Raw genomic sequence first — 25,750 nt, 5'->3', positions numbered from 1 at the left:
AGGCGCTCTGGCTATCAGAGTGGGACCGCCAGGGGCGCCCTTGTATGGCCTGGGATGGAGGACACAGGAGGGCAGACGGCATACCTGCAGCGTAGGCTTGGGGATAGTGACAGTCTGTCGTGGGCACAGTGGGGGAGCTGAGAATTCAAGCAGCCTCTGAACTCCCAGCCCTGCCCTGCCACACTCCGTGCCCGTGGGCGTCATCACCCCGCCAGTCCCCAGCTGTGCCCTCCTACACTCACTGCCCGTGGGCATCGTCATCACCCCGCCAGTCCCTGGCACCCCCAGGGAGGGCAGACAAGCAGATGGCAGTGGGCACTGTAGGATTATCCTAACCACCCTTTTGCGTTAAGGTTTACAGGACAGAATTTTTAAACAAATGTGTTTAATTTTCTAAAACCTCTTGTATTAAAATTTTCTTTTGGAATAAAAAAAAAAAAAAAAGAAATAGACAGATCAACCAGACAGAAGATCAACAAGGAAACAGCAGATTTAATCGACACTATTGCCCAAATGGATCTAACAGATATCTACAGAACTTTCAATCCTACAGCTAAAGACTTCACATTCTTCTCAGCAGTACATGGAACCTTCTCTAGGATTGATGACATACTAGGCCATAAAGCAAGTCTCAGCAAATTTAAAAGAATTAGAATCATACCATGCAGCTTCTCAGACCACAGCAGAATGAAGTTGGAAATTAGCAACTCAGAAAACCCTAGAGAGTATGAAAACACATGGAGACTGAACAACATGCTCCTGAATGAACACTGGGCCATACAAGAAATCAAAAGAGAAATCAAAAACTTTCTGGAAGCAAATGAGGATAACAACACAACATATCAAAACTTATGGGATACGGCAAAAGCAGTATTGAGAAGCAAGTTTATAGCAATAAGTGCCTATATCAAGAAATCGGGAAGGCACCAAATAAATGAGCTTTCAGCACATGTCAAGGACCTAGAAAAACTGCAGCAAACCAAACACAAATCTAGTAGGAGAAGAGAAATAATTAAAATAAGAGAAGAAATCAATAGGATTGAATCAAAAACAATTACAAAAAATCAGCCAGCAAAGAGCTGGTTTTTTGAAAAAATAAACAAAATTGACACCCCATTGACCCAACTAACTAAAAAAAGAAGAGAAAAGACCCAAATCAATAAAATCAGAGATGAAAAAGGAAACATAACAACAGACAACACAGAAATAAAAGAATCATCAGAAACTACTACAAAGAGTTGTGTGCCAGCAAACAGGGAAATCTATCAGAAACGGATAGATTCCTGGACACATGCAACCTACCTAAATTGAATCATAAAGACATAGAAAACCTATATAGACCCATAACTGAGATAGAAATTGAAACAGTAATAAAGGCACTACAACAAAGAAAAGACCAGGACCAGATGGATTCACTGCTGAATTCTACCAGACGTTTAAAGAAATAATTCCATTTCTTCTCAAACTATTCAGAAGAATTGAAAAAGATGGAAACCACCCAAATTCTTTCTATAAAGCCAGCATTACCTTAATCCCTAAGCCAGAGAAAGATGCAACACTGAAAAAAATTACAGACCAATATCCCTGATGAACATAGATGCAAAAATCCTCAATAAAATTCTGGCTAATAGAATACAACAACACATCGGAAAAATCATCCATCCAGAACAAGTGGGATTTATCCCGAGTATGCAGGGATGGTTCAACATTCGCAAATCAATCAATGTGATACACATTAAAAGACTGCAGAAGAAAAACCATATTATTATCTCAATAGATACAGAGAAAGCATTCGATAAAATTCAACACACTTTCATGATGAAAACTCTGCAAACTGGGTTTGGAAGGAACATTCCTCAATACAATCAAAGCAATTTATGATAAACCCACGGCCAGCATCCTATTGAATGGGGAAAAGTTGGAAGCATTTCCACTGAGATCTGGTACCAGACAGGGATGCCCACTCTCACCACTGCTATTTAACAAGTTCTGGAAGTTTTAGCCAGAGCCATCAGGCAAGAAAAAGAAATTAAAGGAATACAAATTGAGAAGGAAGAAATCAAACTATCCCTCTTTGCAGACGATATGATTATTTATTTAGGGGATCCAAAGAACTCTACTAAGAGACTATTGGAACTCATAGAGGAGTTTGGCAAAGTGGCAGGATATAAAATCAATGCACATAATTCAACAGCCTTTGTATACACAAGCAATGTCATGGCTGAGAAAGAACTGCTAAGATCAATCCCATTCACAATAGCTACAAAAACAATCAAATACCTTGGAATAAACTTAACCAAGGACGTTAAAGATCTCTACGATGAAAATTACAAAACCTTAAAGAAAGAAATAAAAGAGGATACCAAGAAATGGAAAAATCTTCCATGCTCATGGATTGGAAGAATCAACATCATCAAAATGTCCATTCTCCCAATAGCAATTTATAGATTCAATGCAATACCAATCAAGATACCAAAGACATTCCTCTCAGATCTGGAAAAATGATGCTGAAATTCATATGGAGACAGAGGAGACCTCAAATAACTAAAGCAATCTTGTACAACAAAAACAGCTGGAGATATCACAATACCAGATTTCAGGACATACTACAGGGCAGTTGCTATCAAAACTGCATGGTACTGGTACAGAAACAGATGGATAGACCAATGGAACAGACTAGAAACACCAGAAATCAATCCACACATCTACAGCCAATCTACATTTGTTTAAGGCTCTAAAACCAATTCCTGGAGCAAGGACAGTCTATTCAATAAATGGTGCTGGGAAAACTGGATTTCCACGTGCAGAAGCATGAAGCAAGACCCCTACCTTACACCTTACACAAAAATCCACTCAACATGGATTAAAGACCTAAATCTACGACCTGACACCATCAAGTTATTAGAGAACATTGGAGAAACCCTTCAAGATATTGGCACAGGCAAAGAGTTTCTGGAAAAGACCCGGGAGGCACAGGCAGTCAAAGCCAAAATCAACTATTGGGATTGCATCAAATTGAGAAGTTTCTGTACTGCAAAAGAAACAGGAGAGTGAAGAGACAACCGACAGAATGGGAAAAAATATTTGCAAACTATGCAACAGGTAAAGGGTTAATAACCAGAATCTACAAAGAGATCAAGAAACTCCTCAAAAACAAAACAAACATACCACTTAAGAGATGGGCCAAGGACCTCAATAGACATTTTTCAAAAGAGGAAATCCAAATGGCCAACAGGCACATGAAAAAATGTTCAAGGTCACTAGCAATCAGGGAAATGCAAATCAAAACCACAATGAGGTTTCACCTCACCCCGGTTAGATTGGCTCACATACAGAAATCTACCAACAACAGATGCTGGCGAGGATGTGGGGGAAAAGGGACACTAACCCACTGTTGGTTGGAATGCAAACTGGTCAAGCCACTATGGAAGTCAGTCTGAAGATTCCTCAGAAACCTAAATATAACCCTACCGTTCGACCCAGCCATCCCACTCCTTGGAATTTACCCAAAGGAATTTAAATTGGCAAACAAAAAAGCAGTCTGCACCCTAATGTTTATTGCAGCACAATTCACAATAGCCAAGACCTGGAACCAACCTAAATGCCCATCAACAGTAGACTGGATAAAGAATTTATGGGATATGTACTCTTTAGAATACTATACCGCAGTAAGAAACAATGAAATCCAGTCATTTGCAACAAAATGGAGGAATCTGGAACACATCATGCTGAGTGAAATAAGCCAGTCCCAAAGGGACAAATACCATATGTTCGCCCTGATCGGTGACAACTGACTGAACACCAAAAAGGAAACCTTTTGAAGTGAAATCGACACTATGAGAAACAGTGACTTGATCAGCCATAGCCCGGACTGCTATGAACAACTTAATACTTTATCCCTCTTAATATTTTTTCTTTGTCTGTTCTACTTAATTCTATTGGTTTAATTCTGTAATTAATACACAGTTATTCTTAAGTGTTGAAATTTCACTGAAAAATAATCCCTGTTAAATATAACAGTGGGAATAAGAGAGGGAAGAGATGTACAATTTGGGACATGCTCAAGCTGACTTCCCCCAAATGGTAGAGTTAGAAACATACCAGGGGACTCCAATTTAATCCCATCAAGGTGGCATGTACCAATGCCATCTCACTAGTCCAAGTGATCAATTTCTGTTCACAATTGATCATAATGAAAGGACTAAGAGTCAAAGGGATCACATAAACAAGACTAGTGTCTGCTAATACTAACCAATAGAATAAAAAAAGGGAGAGAACAATCCAACATGGGAAGCAAGATACACAGCAGACTCATAGAATGGCAGATGTCCTAAACAGCACTCTGGCCTCAGAATCAGCCCTAAAGGCATTCCTATCTGGCTGAAAATCCCATGAGAGTATTTCAGGCATGGAAAGCCAAGACACTCTGGCAAAAAAAATGACCTAAATGAAAGATCTCTGTGAGTGAGATCTCAGTGGAAAGAACAGGTCTTCAAAGAAGGAGGTACCTTTCTCTGAAGGGAGGAGAGAACTTCCACTTTGACTATGACCTTGTCTAAATAAGAGTCAGTGAACTCAAAAGGCTTCCATAGCCTTGGAAACTCATGACTGGAGCATAGGGAGATTACTTATGCCATAAACAGGAGTGTCAGTTTGTAAAGTCAACAACAAGAGTCGCTGTGCACTTACTCCTCATGTAAGATCTCTGTCCTTAATGTGCTGTACATTGTGATTTAATGCTATAACGAGTACTCAAACAGTATTTTTCACTTTGTGTTTCTATGTGGGTGCAAACTGTTGAAATCTTTACTTAATATATACTAAACTGATCTTCTGTATATAGAGAATTGAAAATGAATCTTGATGTGAATGGAAGGGGAGAGAGAGTGGGAAAGGGGAGGGTTGCAGATGGGAGGGAAGTCATTGTGGGGGGAAAGCCATTGTAATCCATAAGCTGTACTTAGGAAATTTATATTCATTAAATAAAAGTTTAAAAAATTATATATGTGAAAGTTTTCCATTTATATAAATAAAAAGATTGAGAAGAAAAAGAAATTGGTGTCTCTGTGGGGAGGTTGTTGCTGAAGCATTTCATTCAACTGGTATCTCCGTTACCAGCCAGCTTGATCTTTGAAAATCTGATAGTTTTCAATTGCATAATTAAAATATGGTCAAAAATGTCACTGTCCCTGGAGAAGTAAAAGTTATTTCTGGTAGAAATGTCCAGTGAAAACTTATTAATTTATCAACGCTTAATTGACTCATTTTGTTTTCATTGCAACCACCAGGCCAAAGGACACTCAAGATAATATTTAACTGAAGTTCAAGATTAGCACATGTTTAGTGATAAGCATGCAGCATGCACTATGTTTATAACGTCTGCAGATCCTAAACTTATGATTGCATTTGGACAAATCACATCCATGGATTTCTTCATTGTCCTGGTGATTTGTCTTTCTTGTTTGGTTTTTATTTCTCTGTGGAAGCGAAGCTATGACAAAGAGAAGCTCCCACCTGGCCCCACTCCTCTTCCAATTGTAGGAAATATCCTACAGTTAAATACCAAGAACATCAGTAAATCCATGAGCATTGTAAGTATGATCAGTTTTCTCTGAATTGCTTCAATGAGTTAAGAAGGTGGTCCTACAACTATACAAAACATAGTCTTAAACAATGTTTGGTTTTCAAGGGAAAGTTTTTTTAAACAAGAAAAGTGTCCATTGGACACCTAACTGTGATTTTAGGATGTAAACAGTTAAAAGGGAAAGAGAACAATGAGATAATTATTAAAATTTCCAAAAGTAGGAATTCTTTGTTCATATTGTGATCCAGATCACCTCTATTGAAATCATTCTTTGATGAAATCTAATGGATATGAAACTACCTTAAGTTATTACAAATTTGCTTTAGCCAGCACTGTGGTGTAGCAGGTTAAGCCACTGCCTGGGCTGCCAGCATCTCACATGAGCACAGATTACAGGAAAGTTCTGGGCTCATGGCTTTTGCCTGCCCTGCCCCAGCCTAGACAGTTACAGCCATTTAGGGAGTCTACCAGTGCACTGAAGATTTCAATTTCTCTCTGTCTTTTTCTCTCTGTTTGTAACTCTGCCTTTCAAATAAATAAATAAATAAATAATAAATAAATCTTAAAAACAAACAACTGATGATTTATAGTCACAGCAGTAAATTTTCCTAAAGCACACATATTAATTTGAGATAAAGGAAATAAGTAATAATTCAGGAATTTTCACTGTCTGACTATATTTTCTCAGTAAATGAGTCAATCATGTCTGTAGTCCAAGTTATTCACAAAAGAGCATCTCTCTGAACTGTGAATGAAATATCTGAAATTTGTCTTTTCTGCAAGATAACGGCGTGATCAGAGCTCTATCCCTGGAAGCCCCTTCTTCCTATACATTGTACTCTGGATTTGAAGAGAATGTGTCAGCACTGCAACTCATTCACTTGTTAATTCATGATCTTGGGCAAGTTTCTCAATTTCTCTGAATTTAAGTTATCATTTTTAAGCATGTATAGTAACTTCTTTGCAAAAGTTGCTTGAATATATTGTATAATCAATAAGTAATTAAATTCTACCTTGCATTACATAGGATGTTAGGTGTATACAAACCATTTTCTTTTTTTTTACTTTTATTTAATGAATATAAATTTCCAAAGTACAGCTTATGGATTACAATCGCTTCCCCCCCATAACGTCCCTCCCACCTGCAACCCTCTCCTTTCCCACTCCCTCTCCCCTTCCATTCACATCATGATACATTTTCGATTCTCTTTATATACAGAAGATCAGTTTAGCATACATTAAGTAAAGATTTCAACAGTTTGCTCCCACACAGAAACATAAAGTGAAAAATACTGTTTGAGTACTAGTTATAGCATTAAATCACACTGTACAGCACACTAAGGCCAAAGATCCTACATGAGGAGTAAGTGCACAGTGACTCCTGTTGTTGACTTAACAAATTGACACTCTTGTTTATGGCCTCAGTAATCACCCTAGGCTCTTGTCATGAGCTGCCAAGGCTATGGAAGCCCCTTGAGTTCACTGACAATAGGTAAAGATAATTAAGACCTAAGAGTCATGGAAAATTTTGTCTTGAAAGTAAGCTGATATTTATTAAAAATGCAGAAAAGTTTATGGCTGTAATTCACATAACAGGGAGGAGATATAAAGAGGCCATGTAGTGTTGAGGATCAGGTGTGTAAAGAGTCATCAATGGGTTCTCTGAGAAACTGAAGTTGGAAATGAGCTCTAAGGTATGAATAAGCTTTAATGTGATGAAATAGAGATAACAGCCAGTTGTACATGTTTACAGTCTGAGGGAGAATAGTTTGTTGGAGACCTTGACTGTGAACCAATGCAGTTGTAGCCCAGAGAACAAATTAAAAACATGTTCATAGGGCAAGGTAACAATGGAGGAAAGCAGAGGTTAGAGCACGCAGGTGTTGCTAGGATTTTAATAATATTGGTATTTGTCATAAAACACAATTATTCGTAGGTGTTTAAATTTAAGTGAAAAGTGATCTCTGTTAAATATAAGAGTGGGAATAAGAGAGGGAGAAGATGTATAATTTGGGACAAGCTCAAGCTGACTTGCCCCAAATGGTAGTTAGAAACGTGCCAGGGGATTCCAATTCAATCCCATCAAGGTGGCATGTACCAATGCCATCTCACTAGTCCAAGTGATCAATTTCTGTTCACAATTGATCATAATGAAAGGACTAAGAGTCAAAGGGATCACATAAACAAGACTAGTGTCTGCTAATACTAACCAATAGAATAAAAAAAGGGAGAGAACAATCCAACATGGGAAGCAAGATACACAGCAGACTCATAGAATGGCAGATGTCCTAAACAGCACTCTGGCCTCAGAATCAGCCCTAAAGGCATTTGGATCTGGCTGAAGAGCCCATGAGAGTATTTCAGGCATAGAAAGCCAAGACACTCTGGGAAAAAAAGACCTAAATGAAAGATCTCTGTGAGTGAGATCCCAGTGGAAAGAACGGGCCATCAAAGAAGGAGGTACCTTTCTCTGAAGGGAGGAGAGACTTCTACTTTGACCTTGTCTAACTAAGATTGGAGTTGGCGAACTCAAAAGGCTTCCATAGCCTTGGCCACTCAATAAGAGCCTAGGGAGATTACTGACACCATAAACAAAAGTGTCAATTTGTTAAGTCAACAACAGGAGTCACTGTGTACTTACTCTTCATGTAGGATCTCTGTCCTTAATGTGTTGTTCAATGTGAATTGATGCTATAACTAGTACTCAAACAGTATTTTACACTTTATGGTTCTGTGTGGGTTCGAACTGTTGAAATTTTTACTTAATATATGCTAAATTGATCTTCTGTATATAAAGAGAATTGAAAATGAATCTTCATGTGAATGGAATGGGAGAGGGAGCAGGTGATGGGAGGGTTGCAGGTGAGAGGGAATTTATGGGGGGAAAAATCCATTGTAATCCATAAGCTGTACTTTGGAAATTTATATTTATTAAATAAAAGTTAGAAAAAGAAGAAAAAGTAAATGAAGCCATTGACATGGAGTTTCATATTAACATTCACCTTGTTAAAATCAACCAAATGTTTGCTTTATGCAGAATATATTATTGGGCACCAAAAGGAGTTCATCATGAGACAAGTTGAAAGAGGGTAATCTTACTTCCTTCTTCCTACCTCCCTCCCAAAGTGTCATTATATTCTTAAAATTGTATCTAGGAACTACAATGAATGTGCTCTCTTTGTATTAATATCACATTAATAGGGGAATTGATAAAAAATTATGTAATGGTATTTATCATGCATTTTCTGTGACCCTAAGAATTTAATGTATTAATAATTCCTCAAAAATAAAAAAGAAAAATTTGGCCCTATAGCATTTAGGATACCACATAAGCTGACATGACAAGACCCCAATAACACAAAGATTACAAGAACATAGAAATGTATATCTTGGCAGAGCTCCAAGATGGCAGAATAGGGAGGGCGCTCACTGATAGTCCAAGAAAAGATATTTTAATGAAAGTGCAGATACTGCAGTCTCAGGGAAGAGTTAGGGAAAAAAACTGCAAAGGAAACTCTCAGAAACTAGTGCAAAATGGGGGACCTACGTGGAGGGCATGGGTGCCCATGGCTCGGGACCCCAGCTGCCGAGTCTATGCACCAGCACTGGAAAGGGAGATGAGGCAAAACAGCAGTATCCTGAGACACTGGTGGAAAAGCAACACGAAGAGCCTAGAGGGAACGAAGCTTGAAGCCCCGTGGGGGAAAATTCACCAGCCTAACTAGAGGAGAGAAAATAAATAAAAGGGACCAGTACAAACACGATTCTCTCTCTCCACTCACCTTACAAAGGCGGGGAAAACAATACAGCAGGCACCATTTTGGACAAACGTAACAGCAGGGCCAGCTCAGGGCTGTGCACACCCTCAGCCAAGCAGAAAAACCTGACTCTGGTGGGGAGAAATAACAGGAGGTCAAGACCTAGTGAGTGTGTGGAGCTTATAAACTGGGACTGTGAAAAAAAAAAAACTGAGGGTGTGTGGGAAAACTCATGGTGTGGCTGAGACATGAGTAGTCGAGGTGGGGGATACCACAAACTCGGTAACCTTGGCAACTCGGCGGGAGATTGCAGGGGAATCTGAGCTTACACTGAGGATTGCACAGATCCTTTGTGTGGTCCTTGGGACAGAGCAGATGAATATTATACCCACTGGGGCTAGCACTCAGGCACTGATTGCCATCAAGGAGAAGAGCTCAGCTAAGCAGAATTACTTCCCTTCTAAATAAAGAGAGAGAGAGAGAGAGAGAGAGAGAGAGAGAGAGAAGATTTACCATTCCAAGCCTGGGTGTGTCACCTATGGCACAGACTTAACCGTGAAAAACTGAACAGAGTTCTCTGGCAACACCCACCACAAACCTCTAGGGATTCACCAAAACCAGACAGTCCACTTAATCTACAGACATAGTATAATGAGAAAAGCCGCCACAATGGGAAAAAAAAAGAAGAAATCAAATATCTCCACAATTCCAACCAACAAACACATAAACTGAGGAAACAACAACAAGGAAGACATTATGATGCTCACAAATGAACATAACACTCCAATACAAGATCATGAAGATGATGAGATAGAAGAAATGCAAGTTATGCATTTCAAAAATTTATGATAAGAACATTTAGAAGTTATGAAAAACAAATTCATGATCTATAGAAATCCATATGGGACAGGACAGAAAATCTCTGTCATGAAAATGAACTCTTAAGGAGGAATCAAAATGAAATGAGTAATTTTATAAAACATGAAATTGTGATATGGAAGAGAAATCAAAATGAAATGAAGAATTCAATAGAACAAATGACAAACGCATTAGAGAGCCTTAAAAACAGAATGGGTGAAGCAGAAGAGAGAATATCAGACTTAGAAGACAGAGCACAGGAAAGTATACAGTCAATCCAAAGGAAAAAAGAGGAAATTAGAATCTAAAAATATTATGGGGAATCTACAGGATACTTTTAAAAAAACCAACATTCGGGGTATAGGAGGTCCTGAAGGCATGAAGAGAGAGAAAGGATTAGAAGGCCTTTTTAGTAAGATACTAGCAGAGAACTTCCGGGTTTGGAGAAGGACAGAGACATCCAAGTACAGGAAGCACATAGAACCCCCAATAAACATGACCAAAAGAAATCCTCACCACGACACGTTGTAATCAAACTCACCACAGTGAAACATAAAGATCTAAAATGTGAAAGAGAGAAACGTCAGATTACTCTCAGAGGATCTCCAACTAGACTCACAGCAGACTTCTCATCAGAAACCCTACAGGCTAGGAGGGAGTGGTGAGATATAGCCCAAGTACTAAGAGAAAAAAACTGCCAGCCCAGAATCTTATATCCTGCAAAGCTCTCATTTGTGAATGAAGGTGAAATAAAGATCTTTTATAGCAAAGAGAAATTAAAAAAATTTGTCACCACTCATCCAGCCCAGCAAAAGATGCTTAAAGATGTGTTATACACAGAAACACAGAAATATGGCCATCAATATGAAAGAAGGTAAAGGAAGAAAACCTCCCAGTAAAAGATCACAGAAAGTTCAAAGCATATATTAGAAATATCTTTTGGAAAATTGCAGGGCAAAGTCACTACTTATCACATTGAATGTTAATGGCCTCAACTCTCCAATTAAAAGACACAGATGGGCCGAATGGATTAAGGAACAAAACCCATCTATTTGCTGCTTATAAAAAACACATCTTTCCAACAAAGATGCATGCCGACTGAAAGTGAAAGGTTGGAAAAAAATAACCATGCCAACAGAAACAAAAAAAGACCTGGTGTAGTCATATTAATATCAGATAAAATAAGCTTTAACACAAAAACTGTTAAGAGAGACAAAGAGGGGAACTATATAATGATTAAGGGTTCAATTCAACAGGAAGATGTAATGATTATACATGTATATGCACCTAATTACAGGGCACCAGGTTATTTAAAAGATATGTTAAGGAACATAAAAGGAGACGTAGACTCCAATACAGTAGTACTGGGGGACTTCAATACTCCACTTTCAGAAATAGATCAACTAGACAGAAGTTCAATAAGGAAACAGCAGATTTAATCGACACCATAGCCCAAATGGATCTAACAGATATCTACAGAACTTTTCATCCTACAATTAAAGAATACACATTCTTCTCAGCAGTACATGGAACCTACACTAGGATTGACCACATACTAGGCCATCAAGCAAGTCTCAGAAAATTCAAAAGAATCAAAATCATACCATGCACCTTCACAGACCAACAAGGAATGAAGCTGCAAATTAGCAACTCAGGAATCCCTAGAGCATATGCAAACACATGGAGACTGAACAACATGCTCCTGAATGAACAGTTTTTCATAGAAGAAATGAAAAGAGAAATCAAAAACTTTCTGGAAGTAAATGAGGATAACAACACAACATATCAGAATTTATGTGATACAGCAAAAGCAGTGTTAAGAGGAAAGTTTAAAGAAATAGGTGCCTACATCAAGAAATTGGAAAGGCAGCCGATGCTGTGGCTCACTAGGCTAACCCTCCACCTGCAGCACCGGGATAAAACTTCCACTTTGACTATGAACTTGTCTAAATTTGATCGGAGTTGGCGAACTCTAAAGGCTTCCATAGCCTTGGCAATTCATGACAAGAGCCTAGGGTGATTATTGACATCATAAACAAGAGTGTCAATTGTTAAATCAACAACAGGAGTCACTGTGCACTTACTCCCCATGTAGGATCTCTGTCCTTAATGTGGTATACTTTGTGAATTAACGGTATAGCTAGTACTCAAACAATACTTTATACTTTGTGTGTCTGTGTGGGTGCAAACTGTTGAAATCTTTGCTTAATATATACTAAATTGATCTTCTGTATATAAAGATAATTGGAAATGAATCTTGATGTGAATGGGATGGGAGAGGGATAGGGAGATATGATGGTTGCAGGTGGAACGGAGGTTATGGGCAGAAAAAGCCACTGTAACCCAAAAGCTGTACTTTGGAAATTTATATTTATCAAATAAATATTACAAAAAAGAAATGTATATCTCCTCTAATGATCTATGGGTGAGTGTTGGTGGGCTGTCTCTCCTCCATAGGGTCATTTTGAGAACCAGTTTTCTTTATTCTGTTAATGCTACTAACCCATGTTCCTAGAATGCTGTTCACATTTCATTGTTATAGATAAAAATCTCCATGTTATCATTTTAACCACTAGTAATGGAAGAAATAGCTCTTCATGCAACACCACAGAATTTGCACATATCACTTCTGCTAATGTCAGTTAAGGAAATAGCCAAAGGATCACATCAAATTTCAAGTAAACCTGGACAATGAAACTGACCAGCATGCCATATTCTCCATCGTTAATTAAATTAGGGGTTTCTGGCATTAGAAAGAATATGTGGAGAATGGAAAATGTAGGACAATTATAGTCAATATATCAGGTATTTTGGAGGGATTTCTCTTAAACAGGAAGAGACAAAGAGATAACAAGTAATTTATTATATTTATCACAATCAAGGAGAAATTTGGAGCAAAACAGATTTGACAGAAAAAATGTTTTAAAAAAATGAAAAAAATACATAATATTGCCCCTGTCGCACATTAAGAGTTTCACAAAGAATAATTATTTATGGTGATACCACAATGCTAAAGTTATTAGTAATATAATAGTTGTTGCCATTTAAATAATGTTTTTTCCTCTTAGCTTCTAATTTTGAAGATGAAATATTTTATAATGCTGAATGAACATTAAAATGTGTGTCTTATAGATTTAAATATTTCCCTCACTTATCTACATTTTATTTTTAACATTTTAACTTTTCCTGTATATTCTGTTCCTGTTTCAGCTAGCAAAAGTCTATGGCTCCTTGGATGCCAGCACTGCGGCTCACTAGGCTAATCCTCCACCTTGCGACACCAGCACACCGGGTTCTAGTCCCGGTCAGGGTGCCAGATTCTGTCCCGGGTGCCCCTCTTCCAGGCCAGCTCTCTGCTGTGGCCAGGGAGTGCAGTGGAGGATGGCCCAGGTGCTTGGGCCCTGCACCCCATGGGAGACCAGGAGAAGCACCTGGCTCCTGCCATCGGATCAGCATGGTGCGCCGGCCACAGCGCGCTGGCCACGGTGGCCATTGGAGGGTGAACCAATGGCAAAGGAAGACCTTTCTCTCTGTCTCGCTCTCTCACTGTCCACTCTGCCTGTCAAAAAAAAAAGTCTATGGCCCTGTGTTCACTGTGTATCTAGGCATGAAGCCCACTGTGGTGCTGCATGGATATGAAGCAGTGAAGGAGGCCCTGGTTGATAAGGGAGAAGAGTTTTCTGACAGAGGAAGTCTTTCATTGATTGACAAAATCACACAAGGATCAGGTATGCTTCTTTCTGTGGAATGCAAAGGTTTGTGAGTTGCAAAGATTCCAAATAGGCTAAAGTTTTGACTAATTGTAAGGCTTTCAGGAAATTTACGAATATACTTTTCATTTAAAAAAAACTGTGAATAATTTTTCTTTAAATCATTATTAATGCATTTTTTAATCTATGGATGCAACAGTGCCCCCAGCAAACATTAAATTTGCCACCTATGTCTAATGAATTTGTGCTAAAAACTATGAAACTCTTTTTAAAAGATTTATTTATTTGAAAGTCAAGAGTTATAGAGAAACAGGGAGACAGAGACAGAGATCTTCCATCTGCTATTTCACTCCTCAAATGGCAGCAACAGCTAAGGCTCGGCCAGGATAAAGCCATGAGCCTGGAACTCCATCTATGTATCCCAGGTGGGTACAGAGGCCCAACAAGCACTTGGGCCACCTTCCAATGTTTTCCCACACACATTAGCAGTAGCTGAATTGGAAGTGGACAGCTGGGACTCAAATAGGCACCCATACAGGATGTCAGCATTGCAGGCAGTGTTTTAATGCATTATGTCACAATACTGATCACTAGATCAACTTATTTTAGAAGGGAAAGGATTTTTAGGGCTCAATGGGAATTCCTGAAGCTTACTAAATTGGCTGTATTTCCATCCTTCTTAAGTATATAGATGATTTCCAGAAATGAGTACTCTCACCTAGAATTCATGAAAATGAATTAAATTCTACTTTTTTTTTCTTTCGCTTGATAGGACTTGCTTTCAGCAATGGAGAAATATGGAAGCAAACCCGGCGTTTCTCACTCACAGTTTTGTGGAACGTGGGGATGGGAAAGAAAACTATTGAAGATCGAATTCAGGAAGAAGCTTTGTGTCTGGTAGAAGAGTTAAAAAAAAAAAAACAATGGTATATATTTCTTTGTATAATTAAGAGCAGTAATTGGATAGACTAAATACTATTATAAATAGTGTAAATAATAATGATGTCTCAAGTACAAGATAAAAATATTTCTTCTCATGTAAGAGCGGTAAGCATTGAAACTGTTGGCATAAAAGCTCTTTCAGGCACCCAGATGATGGGGATTTTGTATCTTCATCCTTTAGCTTCTAACATCATGCAGGGCATGTGTCTTTGTGTGGTTGTAGAAGGGAAGGAATACCAAAACAAGGAAAAGAGAAAATGGTGTTTCAGTCATGTATGGAAGTGGCACACAAAATTTCTCTCACATCCATGAGCTATAACTTTGTAACAGGGTCACCCCTGCAAGAGGGGTTGGACAATATGGTCAGCTGTGTGCACAAGAAGGTGAAAAGAACATGGGGTTTGTAATGAGCTAGAAGATGTGGCCATATTAGCATGAAAAACTGAGTAAGCTCTCTAGTAGTGTCTTGAGTAACATTGCAAGGATGAAAATTTTTCCAAATGTGAAAGCTAAATTTTGGCTCATATGGAGGAGTGTGGGTGTGAAGTGGGGGCTGCTATGTCACAGTTCTCTATGGGGCATAGATGTGTATATGCACACACCAGCCTAGGAAGGAGGTGGAAGAAGAAAGAAGTGGACAGTAGACTAAGCAGAGAAGGGGGAAGACCAGAACCATAAGATAAGTATGGTTTTGGAGTATCAGTATTCCAATATTTTTAAGATGATTGGTAATTCTATAAAGAAAATACTGAATTCCCACTGTATTTTTAACCATATTTATACTATTGTCTCTATAGTTTTGTTTCTCTTTTATTTTGCTATTAATGTAAAAATAATAGAATTCTTAGAAATCTTTGCATGATCTAATTTCTACCATTGCATAAGTTTCTTGAGATTGAGTGTCACTGAACATTTGGGGAAGGAGGGTTTTTGAAACATATTACCTAGGAGTGGATGGGTGATATTTCTGAAAAGGGATAAAAATATGAGGCATATACTACCTCTATTGATCTATAAGCTTACTTTAAGTACTTATGCATTAATGTAATTTATTATTTTAAAAGATGGTTTTTTGATATAAAATTCACAAATCATATAGTTCACTTTTTTTCAAGTGGACAATACAGCAGTATGTTCTCAAGAGTTGTGCAATCTTCATGAAAGTGAATCTTAAAACATTTTCATGGCTCAAGAAAGAAACTCTTTTAACCATTAGTGCCAATCCAATTTATCTTACCCATACAATTCACCTCTTTTTCCCTCATCCTTAATCTCAGGCAATTACTTATCTACATTCTTTCTCTATACATGTGCTTATACTAGACTTCCCCCATCCTTCCATCTAAATGTGATTATGTGTTGTTTGATCCACATATCCCCTTCTACCTTTCTTCCTGACTACTCAAGTTTCTGATAAGTACCACACTACCCTATCCTGTGAGATATGAGACAAATAATGGAGTTTTTTTGTTTCCCTACCTCGTCTGCTTTACTTAACGTAACATTTTCCAGGTTTATTTCTGCTGCCAATGATGGGATTTCATTCTTTTTAATATCTGAATGCTATTGCATAGTGCATATATATCACATTTATTTCTTCCATTTATCCATTGATAGACACCTAAGTTGATTCCTTTCTTGGTATTGTGATTAATGCTTCAAAAAACATGAGAATGTGGGCATAGCTTCAATATATTGATTTCCCCTTGTTTAAATTTATACCAAAGAAAGGATCACTGGATCATATGGTAGTTATAGTTTCAATTTTTTTCTGTGTCCTACCAGGTTCTCATTATCCCTTACTGGGTTTTGCAACTTGTCCTTAGACAATTAACTAACACAGCTATCTATTTAATGTTTGCCTCTTCTGGGAAGGAGGAAGCAAACTCTGGGTACTTCTATACAACCCTCTTGAGAAAAATTGTCTTTGTAAAATATTTAACTTAAAGATTCTGTTGTCTGATAAAAGAACAGGAAAACCTCTTCTCTTCTGATTTTCATTGCATGAAATGCCATTTTCATCCCTTTGTTTTCAGTCTGTGTGTGTTTTTTTAGGTCAAGAAAGTTCTTGTAGGCAGTATGCAGTGGGACTTGTTGTTTATACATTCAGCTACTCTGTTATTTTTTCCATTTGGAAATTTAATTAAGTGATTATCAATAAGTAAAGAATTCTTCATACAATTTTAAAAAATTGTTGTTTTCTAGATTTGCTCACATATTCCTCTCTTATTTAACTTTGGGGTTTGGTGGTGTACTTTGATTCCTTTCTCTTTCTCATATGCAAATGTGCTGTAATTTTTTATTTATGTCCATCGTGGGGCTTAAATAAAATATATTTTGCTACAATAGACTGTCTTTTTATTTAAGGTACACAAATTACATGTATGTAATTTAGGAACATAGTGGTACTTCCCATCCTACCTTCCCTCCCACCCATGCTCTCACCCTTCCTCCTCCTTCCTCTCCTAATCCCTCTCTTAATTTTTACAATGAACTTCTTATATTCACATATTCTTATATTCATAACTTCTTATATTCACAAGATTAACCCTACACTAAGAGTTCAACAAATACTAAGAAGAAAAACAAAACACTGTTCATAAACAATCATGAAAGCTCAAAATGTCAATTTCACTCCTATACATTACATTTTTAGTGCTCTTAATTACCACAAATCAGGGGAAATACATAGTTCTGTTTGTTCCAAAGAAGAGAGCACTTGAGCTTTCTTCATTTTTCCAGGTCATCCATACATAGGTTATGGGTAAGATAAAGGTGAAGATTAAAAGCTGCTAGCAGCCAAACCTTATAATATGGATTTGTACTGTTTATTACACATAGAAATCTGCTTAAAACTACAATCGATTTTTTAACATATCAATATAACTTCAAGCACTTTCATTATTTTTCTCTTCTGTAAGAAAAGCACCCTATGTTTTGTGAAATGAAATTTAACTTGCCTTGTAGATTTACTTGTTAGGTTACTCAGCTCTCTGTGTATATGATGAAAGAATATCCACATTAAGATCTAAATTCCACACATGAAAAGATATTTTTGAATTATTTCTTTTGAATTATTTTTCATCCTGCTCATTAGAAAAGTTTGGTTTATGATATGAGTAGTAGAATACTTGTGAGGACAGTAGCAAATAAACTGGAGTGAAGGAGACAGCTTTGTTTGAGTAACTGTAATTTCATTTTAGCAAGTAAGGCTTATAATGATGATGACATGTGCAAGTATTCAATCCTTCCCAATTATTTTAAACTCAATGTAAGATCTGATGTACTTACTTCTGCTTCTTTTCTTAGCACCTCCCTGCGATCCTTCTCCACTTCTGTTCTGTGTTCCCTGCAATGTGATCTGCTCCATCATCTTCCAGAATCGTTTTGACTACAGTGATCAGACATTTCAAACCTTGAATAAGTATTTTCATGAAAACACTAGACTTTTGAGTACTCCCTGGGTACAAGTAAGGTCAGAGTTCCCTTTAAATGTGAAATATTTTTATAAGATATCTTTTGCTCATTCCTCTGAACCATTTAAAAGCATCCAAAGTAATGTTTTTCAAGTTACTACTTGTAACTGAAGCCAGCAGCCTGGGAGTCAATAGGAGTATCCCATGTGGGCAGCACTCACCTAAGTAATTTATACATCCTGTACTGCCTCCCTGGATGTGATTTAGCAGGAAGTTGGAATGAGACCTCAGCAGGCTCTCAAATCTAGGCACACTGGTATGGGATGCAAGCAAGACAAGCAAGCAATATCCAAGTACTACATAGAATACCTGCCCCAAGTAAGGTAATTTGGGGGAAATTTTTTTCCTCAATTTTTATGTAGAGTGTGGTAATGGGAAATGTATTCCTTATCATGGTTCATTTTTAGAAAAAGCAAAGAAGTTGTGTTTTATAATCATTAGCAATTAAAATTCTACGTAAATCATACATCAGGATGTGTTCACTCTGGCAAGGACACTAGAATAAAATCTACTCTCTCTAAATTAGGAACAGCAAATTTGAACTCAGAACTATTCTTTATATTTTCCAAAGTTATTTAGCAAGACAACCTGAGAACTAGATCTAGAGTCTAGATTTCCTTTTCCTTTAAAAAAGATTTTATTTATTTGATAGGCAGAGTTACAGACAGAATGGAGAGACAGAGAAAGGTCTTTCATCCACTGGTTCACTCCCAAAATAGCTACAATGGCCAGAGTTGGGCCGATCTGAAGCCAGGAGCCAAGAGCTTCTGCCAGGTATCATCCCATGTGGATTACTTGAGCCATCTTCCACTGCTTTCCCAGGCAATAAGAAGAAAGCTGGATTATAACTGGAGCACTGGGACACGAACCATTGCCCATGTGGAACACAGGTGCCACCGGCAGAGACTTAGCCTACTATGCCAGAGCATTGGCACCCAGATCTAGATTTTCTAAGTCTCTATTTATTGTTTTATTCAAGCTACAATTCTGAGTAAGTTGTTTAAAAGTTTAATTCATCACTAAGGTATTGTCTGAAGCAGAGGCTGTGAGTTCTAGGACCAAGAAGGAACTTTGAGTCAGGTAAATGTGCATATTCCTGAGTGTGGAAAATGCCCAAATACAATAAGCTAAGTGATCTGGGTACCTTCTTAATCTTCCTGTTGTACTGTTTCTTCATTATAATAAAAGAGTATGAGTCCTAACTTTTTTGGTGACTCCCTGGAGAAATACGTGTAGTGTAAGTTGGAACGAACACTGAGTTCAAACTCTGATCTCACTAAGTTGTTGCCTTTGAGTTGTTATCTGACCTTTCAACTTCAATATTCTTATGTGGAAAGAGTTGACAAGAAGGATATGTGAATAACCCAGAATGGGTTCCAAGATGGTGGTATAGCAACAGGATGATCCGAGTCACACGAGGAAAATTAAATAGTTAAAAAGGAGAGAGGATACATGCTGGAGATAGAGCCGCAGGAAATTCACAGCAGGAATTCTAGGAGATCAACAGAGACTGGGCAAGTAAATGCTGACGGAACAAATAAGAATGGAAGTTGTGGAGGTGCAGCCAAGATGCGGAATAGGGAGGCTGGTGCCAGCCCCCAGTGGACCAGGTTAGATGGGAAATCGTAGATCCATGGAGCTGCAGACAGCAGCAGTAGGGGGAGCATGGTGAACTGCATTTGAAGTTCCATGCAGGAAAAAAGAGAAAGTATAGAGGAACAAAAAGAGAGGTCGGGCACCCCTCTGCCCATCTACGTACCCTCCCCCAACCAGACCTGCAGCTTTCTTTTTTTTTAGAAACCTTTTATTTAATGAGTATAAAGTCCATAAGTACAACCTTAGGAATATAGAGACGCTTCCCACCATACTCACCTTCCCGTCACCACTCCCAGCCCACCTCCTCCTCCCTCTCCCATTCTTTATTACTGATTGAATTTCCATCTTGGTAATGGGTCTGTTTAGGTTTTCTATGTCTTTTTGGCTCAATTTAGGTAGGTTGCAGGAATCTATACATTTCTTCTAAGTTTCCCAGTTTGTCGGCATATAGATCTTTGTAGTAGTTTCTGATGATTCATTTTTATTTCTGTGGTGTCTGTTGTAGTATAGGAAGCAAGTCCTAGTCATCTTTACCTGCTCAGCACATAGCAGAGTCTCACAAGTTATAAGGACTTTCGAATGTTTGTGGAGTGAACTAACAATGAATTTCTTCCTCTTTCAGCTCTACAATATTTTCCCTATTTTACATTATCTCCCAGGAATTCATCATCAGTTATTTAAAAATATTGCTTTTCAAAAGAAGTTTGTTTTAGAGAAAGTACAAGAACATCAGGAATCTCTGGATGTGAATAACCCTCACGACTTTATTGACTATTTCCTGATTAAAATGAAAAAGGTATAATGTGACTCCAATATGCTACTTCACATTTGTGGGTGACATGACTCATAGAATAGCTTTATTTTTCCTGGTGAAACTGGGATATTAACAAATGCTCCTTAATGAAGGTATATTCAATGCATAAGCCAGCCATGTCAGGTGTCTCATTCAAAAAAAAGACTTTGAAGATATTGTATCAACCATGTTAAAGCTGGCTGTTTATTTGGGGACAAATTATAACACATATATACACACTTACATACTTTGTAGAATGATGATAGCATATCATTACATAAAAATACTTCCCAATATTGAACATGTAACAAATGAGTGAACATAGGCATGAATAGGGATCCAGGAAGGCTTACTTTAAAAAAATTATAGGAAACCTCCACAGAGAGGTAAGTGTTGAGGAATTTCTGGATGAAGTCATCAAGGACAATAAAATGAGTCCAGGGGATAATAAGCACCATGGTGAAGTGCATAGAATTTTCAGAGGTTATCTGGATTTAGCTGAAGATCAGTGGTGGGTGTAATGATGTGTGAAGTTGGGAACAGTGATGTAGTTGGAGGTGAGAGGGTCTGGAGGCCAGGAAGAGAAATGTGCACAGGATAGAATAGCAAAGAGCAGGCCACATAGACGGTGAGTAACAGTGAGCGACATCATAGAAATACATGTTTGGAAGATACTAAGGGGAATTGATTGACTCTGAATCAAACAATGAATAGTCAGAAGGATTTTTGAACTTTGTAAATCTAATTATATTTTAGCATTTTGAATCAGTCCTAGTGATTCAGCTATAGCAGTCTCTACTCCCTGGGTTAATTTGCTAAATTCTTCTGTTATAGCGAGTTATTTTGTATTATTTCTAATGATTTTGTCTTATCATGTAATTCTAACGCATCTTTGCTAGGGAACTCTCGAAAAAGAGTCTGAATTTACCATGGACCACTTGATCATTACCATATTGGATGTGTTCAGTGCGGGGACAGAAACAACGAGCACCACACTGACATTTGGACTCCTGCTCCTGCTCAAGCATCCTGAGATTGCAGGTATCACCACAACAATGGGCAGGAAAAACAACTGGAAGAGTTAGAATCGTGCCAGGGGATTCCAATTCAATCCCATCAAGGTGGCATGTACCAATGCCATCTCACTAGTCCAAGTGATCAATTTCAGTTCACAATTTATCACACTGATAGGTCTAAGAGTCAAAGGGATCACACAAACAAGACTAGTGTCTGCTAATACTAACTGATAGAATCAAAAAGGGAGAGAACGGTCCAACATGGGAAGTGGGATACACAGCAGACTCATAGAATGGCAGATGTCCTAAACAGCACTCTGGCCTCAGAATCAGCCCTTAAGGCATTCCTATCTGGCTGAAAATCCCATGAGAGTAATTTAGGCATGGAAAACCAAGACACTCTGGGGAAAAAAAAAAAGAGGACCTAAATGAAAGATCTCTGCGAGTGAGATCCCAGTGGAAAGAACGGGGCCATCAAAGAAGGAGGTACCTTTCTCTGAGGGGAGGATAGAACTTCCACTTTGACTATGACCCTGTCTGAATAAGATCGAAGTCGGCGAACTCAAAAGGCTTCCATAGCCTTGGCAACTCATGACTAGAGCCTAGGGAGATTTCTAACGCCATAAACAAGAGTGTCAAATTGTTAAGTCAACAACAGGAGTCACTGTGTACTTACTTCTCATGTGGGATCTCTGTCCTTAATGTGTTGTCCAATGTGAAGTAATGCTATAACTAGTACTGAAACAGTATTCTACACTTTGTGTTTCTGTGTGGGTGCAAACTGATGAAATCTTTACTTAATATATACTAAATCGATCTTCTGTATATAAAGATAATTGAAAATGAATCTTGATGTGAATGGAATGGGAGAGGGAGTGGGAGATGGGAGGGGTGTGGGTGGGGGGGAAATTATGGGTGGGGGGCCATTGTAATCCATACTGTACCAGAGAGCTGGACTGGAAGAAGAGCAACTGAACAGAACCGGTGCCCCAACCGGGACAAGAACCCGGGGCACTGGCGCCGTAGGTGGAGGATTAGCCTAGTGAGCCACAGCGCCAGCCTGATTACAGTAATTTAGAAACACAATCATAAAATTACTTTGTTAGGACATAGTGTAAGATATAGTAGCCCTTTTTTCCTTCACATGACAGACTCTGTAAAATAATTTCACTAAATCCTATAAGACCTATGTTTATTGAAGTTAAAAATAGGTTATGACATTTTCTCCAAAACAGTAAATATTTTGGCCATTTCAAAATCATTTCTTTTGTCATATTTCCCCATCATTTCCATTTTTATTTTCTATTTTCATTTTTCTTAGCCATGCTCTTATATATTCTCTCTTCCTATCTTCTTCCCTTATGGTGTCAATCTAGTGAACATTCTACCTTTACCAGTGGTGGGTTTTTGGTTTTGGTTTTTTGGTGTTTTGTTTTGTTTTGTTTTGTTTTGTTTTGTTTTGTTTTGTTTTTTGACAGCCAGAGTTAGACAGTGAGAGAGAGAGAGACAGAAAGAAAGGTCTTCCTTCCGTTGGTTCACTCCCCAAATGTCCGCTACGGTGCTGGCAACACAGATGGAGGATTAGCCTAGTGAGCCACAGCTCCAACCCAATGGTGGGTTTTTTAAAGATTTACATTATTTATTTGAAAGACAGAGTTACAGAGAGAGGTAGAAACAGAGAGAGAGGTCTTCCATCCACTGGTTCACATCCAAATGGCCGCAATGGCTGGAGCTGTGCCAATCTGAAGCCAGGAGCTTCTTCTGGGTCTCCCATGTGGGTGCAGGGGCCCAAGGACTTGGGCCATCTGCTATTGCTATCCCAGGCCATAAAGGAGAGCTGGATCAGAAGAGGAGCAGCCGGACTAGAACCAGTGCCCATATGGGATGCCAGCACTTCAGGCCAGGGCATTAACCCACTGCGCCGGCACCTATCAGTGTTGTTTTTTTCAAGGTTTATTTATTTATTTATTTGAAAGGGAGAGTTACAGACAGAGAGAAGGAGAGACAAAGAGAGGTCTTCCATCCACTGGTTCACTCCCTAATAACTGCAACTGCTGGAGCTGGGCCAATCAGAGGCTAGGAGCCAGGAGCTTCTTCCAGGTCTCCCACATGGGTGCAGGGGCCCAAGTGTTTGGCCATCTTCTACTGCTTTGCCAGGCCATAAGTAGAGAGCTGTATTGGAAGAGGAGCAGGCATGACACTAATTGGCACCACAGTATGAACCCTTATCAGTAGTCCTTGACCACTTTGTTTCACCATGCTATACTAGACAAAACTCCAACCTCTCAAACTGAAAAGAGGAAATTCATTTTTTGTCTGAAATTCCTTTTTTTTCTTCTTATACTTATAAATCACAGATTTTCAAATACTCCATTACAAAGATATACTTCTCAGTAGCAGATAAATGCTATCTGACCAAAGCAGCAACATGGTGTTACTACTTTGGAACACAGATTGTAGAATCCAATAGCAAGGCCTTCACGTGACCTGAGATTCATGGCTTTTCCTCATGTCTCCAATCCCTTCTCTGTATAAGGGAAACTATATGGCAAATACTACATATTACCTGAGTGTTATTAGGAAACACAATAAAATACCTAACTCATAAAACTGCTTTGATGAATTATAAAGTAACATAATAAATGATGTGGCATATGCATTATACATTATATTCTGAATGAATGTTAACTTTCTTCTTGTTCCTGAGTCAACTAAGCATCTTATTCTAGTCTATAGAGGGTAGTTCTCATCCTTTTGGAAATTATAAATCTAAAATACTACACTTGATTTTAGCCAAAAGGCCTAGAAGCGATCATACATCTAAAATAAAAGCAGGAATACATGGTCTGTAGTGTGCCTTCAAGATCCCAGAAACCTATGTCTCTCAAGTAAAAGCCAGAGAATTTGAGTTGAGGAATAAATTTCACCTTTTAGTTGTGTTTTATATGTGCGTGTATTTATATCTCCCATGAACATTCAGTCTTCCCAGATAGCTGAAATTGTTTTTGTGTTTCCCTTTACTGAGGTAATGGCACATTATTTCCCCATCTACCCATCTCCTACCACTATGTGACAATGATTAAAGTATTAAAAGAAACTGACTGTACATATGATTCTGTCCATGACAGCTAAAGTCCGGGAAGAGATCGAGCATGTGATTGGCAGACACCAGAGCCCCTGCATGCAGGACAGGAGCCGCATGCCCTACACGGATGCTGTGATGCATGAGATCCAGAGATACGTTGACCTGGTCCCCAATAACGTGCCCCGTGCAGTGACTTGAGACATCCAGTTCCGAGGATACCTCATTCCAAAGGTGAGACACATGTCATCTACTCTCCACCCCAGGAATCTTAGGCCATCAGTTATCACCATAGAATAATTGTAGATTACTGAGCCTTCTACAAGTTATGGCACTGTCATAACTCAGGCAGCTCACTCTGTGACCACATCCTCATCTCCCTACTGTTTGTTGACACAATTTTCTAAACATGGCAGTGCTTGGATTCCCAGAGGATTTTCAGTACCTAGATAGCTCCAAACTCTGCTTCTCTGTTAGTCAATCAGTTGTCCTCTTCCCATTTTTCCAGGGTATATTTTATTACTCTTATTAATTGACCAATATCATATATTGATCATTTCCACTGAATTGAAGAATCTCCAGTTCAGTATCCTCTTGCCTCCCAACAAGAATTTTGGCAACTGATCATTGTAGTAAAAAGACCATGTGCCCACCAGGATGATATTATTATTACCAACCCCAAATGTATCCGCAGCTGTACCCAACAATCCTGTTTTACAACCTAGCTCAACTCACTTCACCATGCTCCACAAGGACCCCTTCAACCCTGAACTCTCCTCAAACTTCAATGCTCCATTATCTTCTTTTTCTCGGTATTCTGCCCTTCCACCAAAGACAACTAGAGCCCTTGGAAGGGAGCTCTCTGGATCCTCTTCCCCTAGATTTGCATGCTTAACTACATCCATCTCCTTTGAAATACCTTCATCTTTTTGGTG

At 38.5% G+C, this 25,750-nt stretch overlaps 1 protein-coding gene across 1 annotated transcript in view; it reads left to right on the top strand.

Moving 5' to 3' along the window:
* The first annotated feature begins 5,383 nt into the window (after positions 1-5,383).
* Positions 5,384-25,750, top strand: part of LOC100352031 (cytochrome P450 2C3) — a 28,487-nt gene continuing 8,120 nt past the window's right edge. The window contains 7 exon segments of the mRNA XM_070057553.1: positions 5,384-5,591; positions 13,806-13,928; positions 14,683-14,850; positions 18,162-18,322; positions 20,547-20,720; positions 21,617-21,758; positions 24,862-25,049. Of these exon segments, the coding sequence (XP_069913654.1) occupies positions 13,808-13,928; positions 14,683-14,850; positions 18,162-18,322; positions 20,547-20,720; positions 21,617-21,758; positions 24,862-25,049 (954 nt within the window). The 5' untranslated portion in view covers positions 5,384-5,591; positions 13,806-13,807.

Source organism: Oryctolagus cuniculus, chromosome 15 (genome assembly GCF_964237555.1).
Source record: "Oryctolagus cuniculus chromosome 15, mOryCun1.1, whole genome shotgun sequence".
Taxonomy (NCBI): Eukaryota; Metazoa; Chordata; class Mammalia; order Lagomorpha; family Leporidae; genus Oryctolagus; species Oryctolagus cuniculus.
The sequence above is the reverse complement of the archived record's forward strand: the minus strand, read 5'-3'. Positions and strand labels throughout refer to the sequence as shown.